The following is an 18,449-nucleotide window of genomic DNA, read 5'->3' as shown; positions in this document are numbered from 1 at the left end:
GTGTGTGTGTGTGTGTGTGTGTGTGTGTGTGTGTGTGTGTGTGTGTGTGTGTGTGTGTGTGTGTGTGTGTGTGTGCAACTGTGTGTCAGACGACATGTGCGTGGGCGCGAGTGCTTTGTTGTGTGTATAAATGATTCCATCTCTGCTCCACATATCAGCTTTTGAGTGATGAAGTGTTTTTGTGTGTGTAAATGAGTAAACGTTAACACACGAGGCGGGCTCACTTTCCATTTTGGCGACTCTCTGGAGATGCAGCTTTGTCTCAACATTGTGCAGTTGCAGTGTTGAGCCTGATAAGAACATGTTTAGCCAATTTCAGCAGACTGTTGAAATGATTTGGAATCCTCGGCAGGCCACTTGGGCATATCAAATGCTTGGTGGAAAACGGGATTGTTTGTACAGTGGCTAAGCTAACTGAAATACTCAGACCCACTCTGTTGAGCGCCGTCGAGGGAGTGAAAGTGTGTGCGAGTGCGCTTTGGTGTTTAAAAGTGTGATGGCTCATTGTTTTAATCGAGTGTGTGTGTGTGTGTGTGCGTGTGCGTGTGTACAATGGTGTGTATGGAGGCTGTACATGTTTTCAGACATGTGTGCAGGTGGGTGTGCACATGGCTTCTTGTGTGCCTACTTTGCTCACGTGTGTTTTGCTCCATGTTGACCTCCTCTCTCTCTCTCTCTCTCTCTCTCGTACTGATGAACACAATATGTCTTTTCAGATCCATGAACGGCTGCAGCACTATGAAGAGAGCAAACCCGTCCCCGTCCTGCACAGCGTGGCGACTGTGGCCAGTGAAGTAAGAATTATGATTTTTTTTTAAGAAGAAAGGCTTCCATTTGTTTAACTGCACATACTGATGGGTGACAAATGAATGAAGAAGCCAACATAAAACATCTTCGTAAACTGATGTTGGGCCACCATGAGCTCAGAGGTAGGGCTCTCACTTTTCCCAGAAATTACATTCGAACAAATATTGAATGACACGCAGTACGTTTGAATGAATTCAACCCCCACCAAACCGCCTACCGCCGTGTTTCCAGCAGTCAGGTTTCTATCAGTGTGATAGATAGTGCCCAATAATACTTTTACACCGCACTTGAGAAATTTACATTGGAATTGAGCATTGGATCATATAGATAAAAAATGATATTTCTGTTTTCCATTTATTATTGTAAACTAAATTTGCACTCGGTAGATTAACAAAAATAACAACTTAAATATACAAAGCTTATTACTAAAATATACAAAGAAATGTGTCAATGAGAGGTACCGACAATTCAAATATACAGTGTACTATGGCGGCACTAACGCTCTGTCATTGATCCACATCAGAAGGAGCACAACAAAAATAAATCATTTGAAAAGTGTTGGTCGAACCTCCAACGGGGAAAGCGACCTTAAGATAATAAAAATATCTGTTTTTATAGAGATGAATTTAAACGATTGTAACAGTTATGCAAACTGATTGCGTTCAGCTCAAATATTTGCAATCAGCTGAACACAAACACGCTCAGAGGAGCCTTGACAGTATTCATCTTCTTTTGGTTCTTACTCTGGAGTTCACTGTTATAATAGCACCACACTGTCCGTGCTCCGCACACCGCCTGCTCTGCGCCCAAACGTCTGGCCATACACCACGAAATCTAAAATCTGGCTCTGCAGAGCTATTTTCCTCTGTCAGAGACCGGATAGAAGGACTCAATCAGGGGAAAGCTGAAGATGGATGGACATAATGACAGATCGGAGGACGAGAGAACACGTGAAATGTTCAGATTCAGAGAGAGGAACCATCACAGCAGCATCACCGACTGTAGCTTCTCGTCATTAGTTAACCTGGGAAGAGTCACTTCTGCCAGCACATGAATAACAACATTAGCAACACGACCACTGATGAGGGTTTTGTTCCACTGGCTGTGCAGCTCTCATCAAGCTCTGTGAAAGATATTTAGTTTGATTTATAGACTAAATGTCCAGTGTCCTGCCATTTGTTACCATATTGTTCATCTGCAATACTTATTGAAAGCCACATGTGCACATAAGCCTGCACGGCTCACACACACACACACACACACACACACACACACACACACACACACACACACACACACACACACACACACAACACGCACGCACGCACACACACACACACACACACACACACCTGTGTAAACCCAAGAGCCAGCCTGGCCTGGTGAACGCAGAGGAGGAAAAGCACTTTTACTGGTGTGTGGTTTTGTTTGAAATCCCCAGTTCTGTTTATTGTAATCAAAGTGCCTCCGTCTATTCCACCCCTTCTAAAGAGCCCACAGCCATACATCATCCTAATTAGTACTGAGTCAGGAGAAAGACGAGAGGAAGAGGGGCTGCAACTTCTACAGTCGGAGGAGGACGGAGCCCAGAGTGTCCCGAGTCTGTCAGGGAAGAAAAGGCCACCTTGTGGTCCAGAGTGGTTTTCCTGACCTTACGGGTCACAAGAGTCACTGGAGGAGTCGGAACGTTCCATCCTGGAGGTTCACATACACCAGCACAGATGACAGAAGTTCCAAACCACCCCGGACCCTTAACCAAACCAGGATGGCCGGGCCTTAAATCGTCTCAAAAATAAATTTTATAGCTCTTCTTTCCTTCTGCGTGTTTGTTCTACCCTGCTGTTAGTACTGGCAGAGGACACTGCTAACCAGATAACACCAGAACAAGAACTCCGCCAGATTCAAGAATCCAGCAGAGTCTGAAGGATCACTTCTGTTTCTCTTTCCCAAGTCTTGGCTCTGCCTCCCCAACTCGTGGCAGGAGTCCACGGACTGTTGAAAAGACCCCCAACTATCAGCCTCCGGCCTCCCTCTGCCCTTACAGACTCTCTTTCTCGTTCTTTTTGTCAAATTACAGACTTTCAAATTTATGCTTCCTGGTAAATGCCCCGCAAAGCGTCTCCCAGGGATTATCAGGTATCGGGATAAAGCCCAGAGATGGTGTATCAAAGCATCTCACAGCACACCGCAATCCGGGGCCTCGCTTCCTTGGCTTGTCAAAAAAAAAAAGAAAGTGTATTTTTAAAGCAGATTGTTTTTCAGCCGTGTCACCGCTCCAAATGAACTCTATTGAAGTGGTGGCTGAGGACCGAAGTGCAACAGGAGAGATCTACAGTTAGATGAAATTCATTTGAGGCTTGGGTTTCGGGTAATGGAGGCTTAATTTATTGGCTAACATAAAATGACACTTCAACCCCCGCCTGGCCCTGGCTGCACCGTCTCCAGCTCCCAGCAGGTGACTGCCACCGCTCAGGCAGACCTGCACCGCCACCGCCGGCTGAAACACGATCGATACCGAGCTCTGGGAAGAGGGACGAGGTGCCGTGTTACATACATATAAAGACATGTCAGTCGGTGCCTGCACATACACGTTTATGAATGCACAGACACGATCATCACGACGGCACACACAGTCTCCCTCCAGCTCTCATCAGACCTGAAATAGAACCACATGATTCACTGTGGAATGAAAAATACCACTTTACATTAATCAAACGGGGCAAATCAGCCTCACACATGAACCACTTTCAATCTGTCGATCCTATCGGACTCTTTCAACCACGTCGAAAGCGAGACACACCACATCAACAGTCAGTTGAATGCCAGCCCTTCGGTCCAATCGGTGTCCATCACTTGAACTGTGACTGACGACTCGCGTCCTTCTCCGCTTAAAGAAACCGTTTCCTCTTCTGGCCAGCTTCCCAACATCTTCATACCCACCCTGCTGTTACTGGGAAAGACCACTGGGTGCCATCAGAGAGCACTGGTCTGTAATCCATACCTACAACGTCTAATGGGAATGAAACAGTTACATGTCAGTTTTCACTGTACAGTTTATGAGGACACTACAACCCTTCAAAAGGTCCAGTTTTTCAAAGATGTAAATACAAATTCTGACCAAAGGGTTTCATCTTTAAGCCGAAGGATTTAAAACCAAAGAATGGGTGCTTTATTGACCTGATTGAAATGATAACTGGCTTTTCATTATTGCCATGATAACATTACTTTTGTCAGCAGGCTTACTCTAAAGTTGGACTAGTTCATGTTTCCACTCACCAACACATTGTAGTAAATAGAGGAAATGCAATTTTTACTTTAGTGCTTTCATTCAGCTACCTGCCTGTGACCTGATCATACTGTTCATTCATTAAACACAGAAGAAGAAAATACTCAACACCCTCTGATGTGGTAAACTTGGATTATCAGAAACAGATGCAGTCAGTTACTTTTCTCATTTTGTGAGAATAAACATATCTAGAACTGAAGCATTTGAGGGATTCATCTATTTATCCATCTATAGACTGGCAACATTTTTAACAACGGATTAATTGTTGATCAAGAAAACATTTTTCTATTGTTGTGTTGGGAAACATGTAGAATAAAGACTTTTACTTGGGTATGAGGAAATTGACATCATTCAGTATTTTTTTCCATTTTTATTTCCATTTAATAGATTAAAAATAAGATGAGTTATTTGAAGAAATAATTAGCGGAATGATTAATTATGAAAATTACAGTATTCATCATCTGAATGTATTGTGAGAAAAACTTATGAGACACTTATACCTTGCCAGTGTTTGAACCTTCATGTCTCAGTTATTTCTCTGTATTCTGTCTGTTAAAAGAAGTTTTTTTTATCACATTGTTTCCGTAGTATCACACACACAGTATACAGTACATCATATACAACATACATATATCTACGTACCTTTTGAGTTTATGTTGAAGAAAGATGCAAACATGTCTGTTTGTATCTAAGTCATTATTCAAGATTGAAGTACATCATTTAAAGTGACTGCTTCTCATCCTGCTGATATTCCTGAAGTATTTTAAGAATGACCCCATTAATGAAACATTTGGATTGAGAACACTGTTTGAAAACTAATATGTCTCGTGATACCGAGTCTTTTAAATCTGATTATTTGCATGAGAAGAACTCACATATTCATTATTTCCCTTTAAATTAGATTTTTCGCAGAGTGAACGTCAACATTTAGACCGTGAGACCTTAAACTGTTTATTGAAGCCTGTAAAATATAATAATAGGAAAACATCTCTGAGCATGACTGTGTAAAATCTCATCAAAACGCTGCGCGACAAGGAATTTCCATTAAATGCTTATTGTAGTCGAGCAGTGTGTTATTGATCAGTTGCACAGCAAGTCAAGCCAAAGTGCGTTTTATTGATCATATGAAGTGGATGACGCTGCCTGGCAGAGATCAGATTTTCAGAATAAAAGCTTTAATACATTTGAATAAAAGCTGTTTAGAAGTTTGGTGCGCTTGATGTATTAGCGGCGATATATCAAAGCAGCGAGCCCTCAGCCGTTCAGGGTCAAGAGAGAGCTGTAAACTGACATGCTGGGATCAAACTTATCTAAACACTGCAGCGTCTGTCCTGACATTTAACAAATGAAATATACCCAGTCTCAGAGGAGACCGGCATCATTTTTTTTTTTTACCCCTCCCTTCGCTCTCTGTGAAGCTCTGAGGATGGAAAATGTGATTCCAGCGGGGAAGCATGAAGGTAGACAGCAGAACGTGTTGTCAAACATGTCCCATCTGCCCTCTGAGCTGAGTTATGGGACAAGGAGCTTTAATAAGACAATACAGGGGACTGGGAATGTACGTTCTTCTTCAGTCTCCCTCGTGGAAATGGCGAGGCGATGAGATGACGGATGGTGCTACATCAGAGCAGGAGATGTTCCCGCACTAAAGACATTGACCTCAATTCCCCTCCATCTTTATCTTTCTCTCTTTTTTTCACGCATCTCTCACTTCCTGTTTTTCTTCTCGGTCCTTCTCTCCTTTGGTCACCTTGTCTTTTTTTTTTTTTTTTTTTTTTTTTACTTTTTCCACATTTTGGTTTCTTTTCTTCTCACCTTACTCATCTCAGATTCTTCTTTGTCTTTCAGATTGTCTATATTTGATAAAGTGAAGTCATGCAGGGTTGAATGAGGTTCAGCAGGAGTAACCTTTACCTCTGTGGCTATTCATTAGCATGGTCTCCTTCCCGGGAGGGAAGGTCAAAACTAATGGAAATAATGAAAAGACCCAAACACTCCCTCAGCCTAAAGCACATGTTGCTGTCTTGGGATGAAGTGACAGAGCATCCTCCCTAACCCCGACCTCACCCTCGGCCCCCTGCCTTTACCTCTGCCTCACCTCTGCTGCTTTATTCCTGCACCACAGGGGTCGTTAGTCAAACAAACTCGAGGTTTTTCCAAACTCTGTCATCATCTGACCGAGCGTCACACATAAAGGAGCACACTGCAGTTTGGGGAGATTTCCCCGTTCGGCTTATCTCTTACGTGTTGACAACAGAGGCTCCAAAATGAATGATGCGTCTCTTCACGCTTCTTTGCTTCATGTTAAGACTTTTACCACACAGCCATCAGTTATTCTGTGTTGGACTTCTCTCTCAATTCTTACCCGTTTCGATCATTTCATCTTATTTTTACGTTGATGAAATCAAGTGAGGTTCATTCATTTCACCGTGAATCACAAATTTGTTCGAGCTTTAAACTTTATTTTATTCTTAAACTTTTTGATTCGGATGTTAAACAAAAGTCCTCCAACACTACCCCCGCAGGAAACCCAAGAGAGAAACCTCAGCTGGAGCATCGTAATGTTCCAGAATAGACAGACATGCAAGTTACAGATGAGACAGAAGGAGCAGCGGTGGGATTTCAACATGGAGACAATATAACGAAGGACATAAGTGTAATATTAGCTCGATCCTGACCAGTGGATGATAAATCATCAGATTTGTTCAAGTTCAAATATTGAAAGTGCGATAATCATGTCATTTAAAAGAGTCGACGTGGCTTCAAGCACTGGAGCGAAAACTGCGAGTCGTTGAAGACATCGAGCGGCCAGCTGTTACTTTATTCTTTGGTTCATTTATAATTTATGATAGAGATAAGAATATGATATTAGTTCTTCATATTGTTTTACACAAAGTTGTTTCTTGTTTCTCACTTTGAGGTTTCAGTCCATCACTCACTGATCTGTTCTAATTCAAGCAAGGAAATCTGGCCGTGGTGTTCTAAACAAATCTTTCTTTCAGATTTTAGACATTTTATTACATTAACAATTTGAAAAGCAGGCTTGATTTGAGATTGTTTATGATAAACAAAACATTTATCCAGAGCCCCTTCAAGGTGATACTTTACTGGGCCTGCAACTAATTATTAAAGTATTGTCATGGTCGATTAATAGTTATTTTCTTGATTAATACATACTGCAACAGGTCTAATGTAGAGAAAAATCACATCAGACTTGTCCTGCAGCCTGACGTCACTGAGGTTGTCCGATACATTCAGTTTACAGAGATTTATAGATGGCTGTTTGCTTAAAAAAATACTGTATTTGATAGTCAAAGCAGCTGGTGGTTAATTTTCTAACAAATCATTTCAGCGCTGCATTTATTTATTCTTTAAATAAGGCTAACGTGAATGAGCTGAAGTATAGTCAACACGCAGCAGACAGAACTATTGAAGGACACGTGGATCGCCGTGGTGTCTGTATTCTTACGTTGACCATCCGTACACGTGTGTTACTCACAAATGTACGTACAACATCACTGCGAGCTCTCCCCTCCACCTCCGCTCACATGCAGATTCATCTGATTCTGACTTGCACTGGCCCTCTTGGTGCAGCAGACACAGCAGAGCACAGACAGATCTTTGTGTGGGACGGCTCGCCGCTCCTCTCCACACTCACACTGCGTCCAGGAGGATCGACCATAAATCAGAGCGCAGACGGAGGAGCGTGGCCCGGGCTTTAGAAGCACAGTCACTCGCCTCAGAGCTACCAGACATTCATCATGAACGTAGTCCAGCTCGGTCCCGCTGCTCAGAGATGCTCTCACAGCTCCCATTGTTTCCAAGTGGAATAGACTGTTTTCTTTAGTTCCTGAGATTCTCGCTGAAAAATGATCCGGCAGTATGGCAAATTTAATCAAAAGCAAGGTGGCAACAAGCGGGAGTTCTCTGTCCCATGACAAAGCGTGACCTCGCCTCCCGCTAAGATGTTCCTAATTTAGCTCCTTTAGGTCTGCTGCTCGGGGACACCTGAAAGTACAACCAGCATTCTAAAAAACGGAGTCATTTATTTTGATTGGGTTAAGTTATCACCAGCTTAGTTTCACTTTGGGTTTGTTATAGAAGATAATATAGAAAATAAACATGTATTGCAGTTAAGATGGAGATTGAATATAATCTGAGATGTGAACCATATTGTAACATTACAATGGTCATAAGACCAAAAAAATACAATACATATTGTTACAATAGCAATATTCCTGTAGTTGATGTAATGATGTCATACTGTGACGTTACATACTGTGGAGGATTTAGTTCCATATATTGGAAGTGGTTTGGTTACTGGAGATCAGATATACAACAACTGGATGTTAATACGATCGTTTTTACTGAATATTTGAAGGCAAACTGTACATTTACTGTATGTTGAAATAAAACTATAATAATTATTTTGTTACACTTATTTTTTTTTCTTCATGTCAAGACCGTTGATATCACAGAAGTACCCTGAAATATCGTGATATTATTTTAGGGCCTCATTGCCGACCCTAAATTAGAGGAGTTCTCGATAACCTTTGGGCCGCTGCGGTTGTTCAATCCCTGGACCTGCAGGACTAATCTGGGTAGGGAAAGTAAAAGAGCAGTGATTTATCCTTCCCTCATTACCGCCACTTTAGTGTCTGTGCTTCCTTCTTCAAGTTCTGCTTCCTGGGGAGGTTGTTAACACTGAGTACAACATTAAACCACCTTATCTACTCCTTATCAGTGAAACACGTGGTGAAGGCACCTCCCCTGCAACCCTTCTGCTTGGCAGGACTATTTCTTTCTGTCACAGTGAACGAGAGACTGTAAACATGGCAACTGCATGCATACCATAATAAATCAGACCTACTCTGTTTGTATTTATGGCAGAACTGCTGTTGACCCTTCTTCCTGGAGAAATTGTATGTTACATTTTTTCTGATAAACTGTATTGTGAATGCTTTTGTCTGAATGCTCTATGTTGTCTTTTTTTTTTTTTTTTTTTAGTTGTTTGAGGAGCTGGAAGGGAAATCGGCCAACGGAGAGATCAAAGAGCTTCTGAAACTACTGACAAAACCGCACGTGAAGGTGAGTTTGATCCTGGTCTTTATTTCAGTTCTTATTTTTGTTGTCAGAAATGCTTGATTTTGCAGCGAATTTTCTCAAAGGTTACGATGTAATTTGCGGATTTTTGAGTGAGCTTTTCATGGTAAAATTACAGGAATTAGCAAAGCTCCCTCAAATATTTCAGAAATTGCTTGGATAATTACCTGATGAAGAGTAACACGTCACTCCCATGATCATAACCATGATGCATATCACAAAAATGTTTTACTTCTAATCTTAATGTTTTAAACTTGTTCGTAACTTTGAACCACGGGGCTCAAAGTTTCAACAAATGGATAAAAGTGACATATTTTTACATACAGACGATCAGTGACTGTAATATAAAATACAAAAGCTACATCTGTTGTAAAAATAAGAGCTTTGATGCTTTATAGTTGATATTAATTCAACACATAGGCCTACCGCCCAAAAACAACTGAAATTGAATAGAAAACTAATGTAATATATTCCCACAAACCCTGTCACTTTAGTTTGTTCATTTTTGCAGTTTTTGATGGTGGGTAGAGATGGAACAGAGTTATTTTTGTTAATGAAGTGAGTTTGAAAGGCAACTTTATGCCGTAACGCTTTCAGCAGAGCTGGTTGAAGATTTGTTTTGCGGAAAAATCGCGCAAATTTTGCAAAACTCCTTCAAATATTGCAGACATTGCTTCAATTTAAGTTAAATGTTCGCAAGACAACAATTTCCTGGCAGGACTGTTTTTTTAAATTATTTTATATTCAGTGAATTATTATCAACCACCACATTATCTTCTTAGTGGAGGACTAAGCATTGTCTGGACTTGTATAATCTAAATTAAATCTCTGGGATTATCATTGTGTACACAAAATAATCCAGCTGTTACATCTTGGCCTTCTCTCGTCTTCCTGGCTGCAGCCGCTGGCCTCGTTAGCCTGTCGCAGACAGCTACAAAATAAATTTACACATTTTATTTTCTAATGCATGACTCTGGCCATCCATCAGGCCCTCCAGGTGTTTGAGCCAGACAGAGCTGCCTTCATGACGTCGGGATAGAAGGAGACTTGGACGGGCTCCTTTCTTAATGCGCTGTCGTCATGCTTATTTGGGCTCTGCCAGAAACAACAGCTCCCCCACCATAATACGCACACAGACACTTCCACTACATACAAATACTCAATACCTCTCGGTGTCAAACAGCAGGAGCTCCCGGAGGAGTCCGGCTCAGAAGTGGATGTTTGAATGTATGTACTAGTGATGATGGTTCATTTCTTAAATCCTGCCGCTACATTCATCTGTTAAAAGAAATACAAACAATGCGTTTTCTGTAGAAAGACTGATAGGTACAGGAGAGGTGCAGATACAGACTGTAGGAGAGCCTGAGAAAATGGGCTTCGGAAACACGTACACACACAGTGGATACACTCATCACTAACACACACACAGTAGATACACTCATCACTAACACACACACAGTACATACACTTATCACTAACACACACAGTGGATACACTCATCACTAACACACACACAGTACATACACTTATCACTAACACACACACAGTGGATACACTCATCACTAACACACACACAGTAGATACACTTATCACTAACACACACACAGTGGATACACTCATCACTAACACACACACAGTAGATACACTTATCACTAAAACACACAGTAGATACACTTATCACTAACACACACACAGTAGATACACTTATCACTAAAACACACAGTAGATACACTCATCACTAACACACACACAGTAGATACACTTATCACTAACACACACAGTAGATACACTTATCACTAAAACACACAGTAGATACACTTATCACTAAAACACACAGTGGATACACTTATCACTAAAACACACAGTGGATACACTTATCACTAACACACACACAGTGGATACACTTATCACTAAAACACACAGTGGATACACTTATCACTAACACACACACAGTGGATACACTTATCACTAAAACACACAGTAGATACACTTATCACTAACACACACACAGTAGATACACTTATCACTAAAACACACAGTAGATACACTCATCACTAACACACACACAGTAGATACACTCATCACTAACACACACAGTGGATACACTTATCACTAACACACACAGTGGATACACTTATCACTAAAACACACAGTAGATACACTCATCACTAACACACACAGTGGATACACTTATCACTAACACACACACAGTGGATACACTTATCACTAACACACAAACAGTGGATACACTCATCACTAACACACACAGTGGATACACTTATCACTAACACACACACAGTAGATACACTCATCACTAACACACACAGTGGATACACTTATCACTAACACACACACAGTGGATACACTTATCACTAACACACACACAGTGGATACACTTATCACTAACACACACACAGTGGATACACTTATCACTAAAACACACAGTAGATACACTTATCACTAACACACACACAGTAGATACACTTATCACTAAAACACACAGTAGATACACTCATCACTAACACACACAGTGGATACACTTATCACTAACACACACAGTGGATACACTTATCACTAACACACAAACAGTGGATACACTCATCACTAACACACACAGTGGATACACTTATCACTAACACACACACAGTAGATACACTCATCACTAACACACACAGTGGATACACTTATCACTAACACACACACAGTGGATACACTTATCACTAACACACACACAGTGGATACACTTATCACTAACACACACACAGTGGATACACTTATCACTAAAACACACAGTAGATACACTTATCACTAACACACACACAGTAGATACACTTATCACTAAAACACACACAGTAGATACACTTATCACTAACACACACACAGTGGATACACTCATCACTAACACACACAGTGGATACACTTATCACTAACACACACAGTGGATACACTTATCACTAACACACACACAGTGGATACACTTATCACTAACACACACACAGTGGATACACTTATCACTAAACACACACAGTAGATACACTTATCACTAACACACACACAGTAGATACACTTATCACTAACACACACAGTAGATACACTTATCACTAACACACACACAGTGGATACACTCATCACTAACACACACAGTGGATACACTTATCACTAACACACACAGTGGATACACTTATCACTAACACACACAGTGGATACACTCATCACTAACACACACACAGTGAGTACACTCATCACTAACACACACAGTGAGTACACTCATCACTAACACACACACAGTGAGTACACTCATCACTAACACACACACAGTGGATACACTTATCACTAACACACACAGTGGATACACTTATCACTAACACACACAGTGGATACACTCATCACTAACACACACACAGAGTACACTCATCACTAACACACACAGTGGATACACTCATCACTAACACACACACAGTGAGTACACTCATCACTAACACACACAGCCGCGATCCTGAAGAGGAATCGTTGGAATCTATCACGACTCTGCTCTCCTACTTTGCTACACAGGGACTCGGTGAGCTCCTCTGTCTTTGTCAGCCCCAAAGTGAAATTTGCCGGCAAATGATCAGTGCGCTCGCCATGAGGCATGCCTGTGTCAGAAAATCCCGGGTTTATTATTTTAATTACTCTTACACTGGAGGTATTTGGCATGGCAGAGGTCAATCCATCAAAACACGGAGCTCGTGAAAGTCATCGATCAGGAAGCTCAGCGAGTTCAGCTGATGAGGTGAAGGAGAGGTGAAGGCGGGAGATGGGACTGAGGGGTCCAGGTGCACGCGCACACACACACACACACACACACACACACACACACACACACACACACACACACACACACACACACACACACACACACACACACACACAGCATCAATTCATCCATATAAAAATCATCCAATCCCCTCTGAGCTAATATAATTACCCCCCCCCCCCCCCAGCCCTCTCTACAGAGCCTGTCCACCAACACCAGCTGATCATGCAGCTTGGATCAGTGGGCGTTCAGACCGAAACCAGCTATATGTTCAAATAAATACCAAATACCGGTGTCAGTGGAGGCGTATGGCTTCAGGCAGTCGAGAGACAATAAAGTATAATCCAGGAAGTCCAGTTTCAGTTACAGATCCACATGTTACGGAAGGTTTGAGGATGTAAGGCCAACGTACTGCACAGCAGCGTATACTATTACAAGGAAGGTTTGATGGAGTTAAAGTCACTCTGAAGACGCTCTTCGTCTTTTCTGTGCTCATCACAGAAGGCAGTTTGGTATTGAGTTCACCTTTGAATTTATCCTCACTGAGGTCAAAGAGCAACTAAAGAGCTGAATGTCTTCTACTTGGTGACTTCCAGTGGTCGAATCCTGCTGCCGTGAGTGTCCTTAAAGATGTGTCAGTGCTCTATGGTATCAATGGATGCGGCTCCAGGTGGAACAAAGTTGAAGCAGTACATTGCTTGTCAGTCTGGTTTGTATATGCTTTTTAAGTCCAATTATTATAATCTTACGAGATCAGATTTATTTCGATTTACCAAATTCAATTTCTGGATGGGAAATCTCTTCCATTAGGAAGAATTAGTGATTTAAAAATCAAATATCCCAAGAACTTGTGATGTCTATTTGTAAAGCAAACATTACTTCTGTCAGGAGAAAACAAAGCCATTTCACCAGCTTCACTTTTGTCTGCTCAGGAAGAGCCTCATCAATATTTACCTGTTTTCACTCCATTTGCTCTCTTTTAAAATCACTGCTGTCGCTCTGCTCTCCCAACACCTCCGGACGCCGCTGAGCCGACCTCAGCTCCGGTGCAGAAAGAGGTCAGCCAAACAATCCCACACCAAACAATGGAAAATATTCAGCTACTGCTTCCTCTACTGCCGGCCGGTGCAGATTGGCAGAAAGCCCAGCAGCACAATCCAAGTCAGACAACCTGCGTAGCAAATGGCATTTTATGTCTGAAAAAGGACTCCAACCAATGACTTTTCAGAAACTTCACAGCAGGGAGAAGCAACAGAAACACTCAGTAGAAGAAATCCAAAAAGTACTGGAACCTGCTCATCGAGGCATTAAAGGTGCACCAAGCAGCAGTGAGTGCTTTGTTCAAAGACAGCTGCATCCCCCTTTTCTGGATTTTCTATAGTTCTCGTCCTTTTAAAAGAAAAAGGCCTCTTATGTCAAAGGTTCTTCCCTTCAGTCGACCCTTTAGAGTCGCAGTATATCTGTTTTTTAGGGCAAGTGTTGTTTGGTGTTTGACATGTGTGTGTGTGTGTGTTCACACTCTTCCACAGACTTGCTGCCCCCCAACTTCACAACCTCTACTCCTGCGTGTTGGTTCACGGTGTTTATAAGCACATGGGCCTGACATGGCCAGACTAAACACTCCTGCTGGCTTCATCTGGAACATTCAGTCAACAATAGATCAATTCCAGCATCTTGGTTTTGGAGGGCGAGCTTCGACGGCATTTTCCTGACATAGTGTCTCGAGCTGTGAGCAGCATGTGTGCTTCAGAAACGGAGCATTAAAACGTTGCTCTCTTTCTGTCTCTTTCTGTCTCCATCTGTCCTCCAGGGCACTTGATACCGTACCAGCCAGGCCCAGTGTAAATCACAGGGCTGGTGGTGTAAAACACAAGCAGATGGCTGCTGCCTTTGAATGGCGTCTCTGTACGATAGTAACTGTATCACTCTTAATTATGGCTGAAATGATCCATTCCTAGGGTGGGGATATAAATCAGGCTCTTTAAAACTCCCCTCTCTCTTTCTCTTACTTTCTCTCTGCCTCAAACTTTCTCTTTTACGATTTGCACATGAAAAAACAACTTTCACCCATATTAGCCCCCCTCAGCAAGACTAATATTGACAGTGATGAAAGTGCCAATTATGATGGCCGGCTGTTTCCACCGGCGTATATGGACGTAGGTTTGTGTATGCACGCTTGCAGAATGTATTTGACTCGAGGCGGTGCGTGCTAAGGTTCAAGGCTCGGAGAAGGGTGGGCGTGAAAGTCGTATCCCAGCTGGCCTACAGCAGCGCCTCCGAGGCCGAGCGCGCACGGCAGGGTCCCTCCCGCCTGGGGAAAACAGTTACCTTGCACCAATCCAGCGCCGGCAGCTGAAAAACGAGCGGGCCGGTGACAGGGCCGGGGGCTTTAATGAGAGGCCAATGCCAGGAATGCACGGGCAGGTTTATTTAGTCAAGCTCAGTGATCTGTTTTTCTAGGATCCCTATTATGCCTTAATGAACACAAACACACGAACTGAGAAAGAAGGGGATGCCTGGAAAACAAGGATGGTTTTGCTTCCCTTCATCTTTCTTTTCGCCTCTCCTTCGTTCTCCTCTGCTATTCGGGCTTCAGCTGTAGGGTCTTTACAAGAATATAACTCCAGATTTGATTAGGCGGCTAATCCACCGACACCGAGGCATAACAAGACCTTGTGTGTGTCTGTGTGTGTGTGAGAGAAACATTTGTACCTGTGTAGTTGTAGTCCATGTCAGCGGTCACCAGCCAGGGCATGTACCATGTGCTAACTATTAGCATGCAGCTGTTATTGCTGCTTCCTACAAAGTTTTTACAAGGAATTAGCCGTGGCTCTGTTACGGGTTGTTAGGCACGGCCGTGGGGGAGGATGTGGCAGAGGGGGAGCAATGCCAGATTTAAGGAAGTGCCATCGATGAGAGAACACTCAAGGTCAGGATATTAGGCCTGATGGATGGAGTTCAGAGGAAACGGCAACTGGCAGATTAGTGGGGGAAAGGTTGAGCAATGACAGACCAAAGTCAAGTTTTTCTAAGGTCATTCTCTCAACTTTGAACACTGCAACAGCCGAGTTTATTCTGATCAAATCAAATTGTTGATTGGTAATAATTTCAACATTAAAAAGGCAGTAAACTCTCACATCTACATTCACCAAATGTTTAACACTCAATTATTGTTTTAGCTTAATTTTGAGTTGTTTGAAATCAGATAAATGACATTCAAATACTAACAAAAATCGTATGTATAGGATTTCAAAAACCTCCCAAAAAGTTCTTAATCAGCTATCAAAGTGGTTATTTGGAGGACTAATGATGGACAGCATCAACAAAGCACTGAACTCCTTCTTCTCGGGCAGCCGGCCCGCATGCTCATCGGACCCTGCTGAGAGGCTGATGGACGCCCGGCCCTCGTGTTTTTGCGTTCTAGATCAGGTGCTGTGACTGACAGTCGAACACCATAAAGAGAGCCACGACACCACATGTATCCAACCTCAAACTAAAACAAAATATTTCCCTTTTCTCCAGATTTGCTGTCACCGCAAGCTGGCTTTCACCAAAGGACGTTTTCAGAACGCTTACCCAAATTAAAACAGTGGGTTTTTTTTTTCCACTTGTGGGAGAAAAACGGTTAAAAAGAAGATGAAGAAAACAAAAAAACAAGATGGTGGCCACAAAGTCATAAGCTTTCTTCTGTAAATAAATAGGGAGGTGATATTTTGTTTATCTTTAGACGGACCACAGCTTATAAAGTTATATACCGTATGTTCACAGGCCTTTGTGGATATTACTAACCGATCACATCATAGTAAAGGAAACTGCAACTCTGAAATCTCCATCCGTGCCTTGTACCAGTGCAACTGAAGTAATTTATATGTTACATCGAGCACACGTTCGGGATCCCGTTCCCATCCCTTTTGCTTTTATTGTCTTCATCTGCAAACAGTTTTGGTTTGTAGCGTTCCAAGAGAGTATTTCAATACCATAATGACAGCATCCCCAGACATACAATACAATGCAAAATGTGTTTATGTGTGGAGCAGATGAAAGCCAGGAACGCGTTGTTAGTCCTGTTCTGAGAAGTGAACAAACTGATGCGGGGAAGATAAAACTGAAGAAGAGGAGAGAGGCTTAAAGGCATTTAAAGGAAATTTGGACAAGAGGACCAAAAGAAACATTTCAGGGTGGAAAGACGTAAAAGGGAAAAATATGGAATCAAATGTTTGTTCTTCTGGGAATTCGAGTCAATTTGTCAATTGTTTTTGTTCTGGTCTGCAATTTTAAGAATTTGTTTTAATATTGGGTTGAGGGTAAGAGTTGAAATTCGGCATTAGGTTTGATGAGCTAAAGAAAATTCTGATTTAATATAAATGGGATCTTACTTTGTGATTTGTCCACTGCTTGTTAGTCTGGTTTTACCAGACCCGCATTCACTGTGTGAATATGTGGGTCTTGATAAACAAGTTCGACCGACTTGGAGCTTTGTTTAAAATCTGCATTATTGTCTGGCTCGTCGAGTTTCTTTCCCCGGTGGACTTCTCTTTCGTGATGTTGCCACATTCCTGGTTCTCAGCAATTAACTTTGTGGTCAGAATGTAAGATTTTGGATCCAGTTTGTGATTTTATTAACAGTTGGACAGCAAAGTGAAGATCGATAACTTGCAGAAAGAGTGACACCCATTAAAAGGTCACGAGTCTGACTCAAACATGGGACTTCGCGGTCAATGATCGGTACCCTCAAACCCGAGACAACTGGGGTGCCCCGTGAGTACAGTGTTGTTAATATGGATAGAAATGATGACTAAAACTACAAAGGAAATACTTTTAGTTGTAATTAAGTGGAATCATCCTTTAAAGTTTCAGCCAGGACGAAGAGAATAAGTCCTCACGTTGTATATAAGATACACTGTGTGTGTGTGTGTGTGTGTGTGTGTGTGTGTGTGTGTGTGTGTGTGTGTGTGTGTGTGTGTGTGTGTGTGTGTGTGTGTGTGTGTGTGTGTGTGTGTGCTGGTCAGCTTGTCCCTGGTGGATCCCGGACACAGCTCAGGTTGTCTCCTCCTCCCATCTGCTCCCAGTTAGCAACATCTTGAACGCTGTACTGCAGCATGCTCCCATGTCATAAAACACACGGCTCCTCTTCTCACCATATCCCTCCCTCTCTCCGATTTTGTCTGGCACATGGGGTGGAAGATGTTTTTCTCACTTTTCTCTCCCCTCCTCAACCACGGAAAAAGCAGCACGCGTCCAGCTACATCTTGGTCCGGACACACAGCCGTTAAATAGTTTGAAAAATGAATGTCTCAATGGCATCATTCTTGTCTGCGTCCCGTCTCTTTTTTATGTGTGCTCGTGAACGTGTGAAATATCTGAGGCGGCTGAGAACTTCATTACTTTGAGCTTGCCGCCCGAAGCAGCGCCGAACATCACTTCTCCTGAGTGTTCACCACGTTGCCCTGGAAAGCA

General features: G+C 42.3%; 1 protein-coding gene across 4 annotated transcripts in view; it reads left to right on the top strand.

The window, feature by feature from the left end:
* mpp7a (MAGUK p55 scaffold protein 7a) overlaps positions 1–18,449 on the top strand; it is a 143,098-nt gene that overhangs the window by 61,726 nt on the left and 62,923 nt on the right. For all 4 annotated transcript variants that reach the window (XM_069698045.1, XM_069698046.1, XM_069698044.1 and 1 more), the window contains 2 exons: positions 717–794; positions 9,101–9,181. In XM_069698045.1, coding sequence (XP_069554146.1) covers positions 717–794; positions 9,101–9,181 — 159 coding nt within the window. The remainder of the gene's footprint in view (positions 1–716; positions 795–9,100; positions 9,182–18,449) is intronic.

The sequence above is a fragment of the Brachyistius frenatus genome, unplaced genomic scaffold (assembly GCF_029030835.1).
Source record: "Brachyistius frenatus isolate BFR_SWC_R1_liver_20210118 unplaced genomic scaffold, ASM2903083v1 Contig_25, whole genome shotgun sequence".
Lineage (NCBI taxonomy): Eukaryota > Metazoa > Chordata > Actinopteri > Embiotocidae > Brachyistius > Brachyistius frenatus.
The sequence above is the reverse complement of the archived record's forward strand: the minus strand, read 5'-3'. Positions and strand labels throughout refer to the sequence as shown.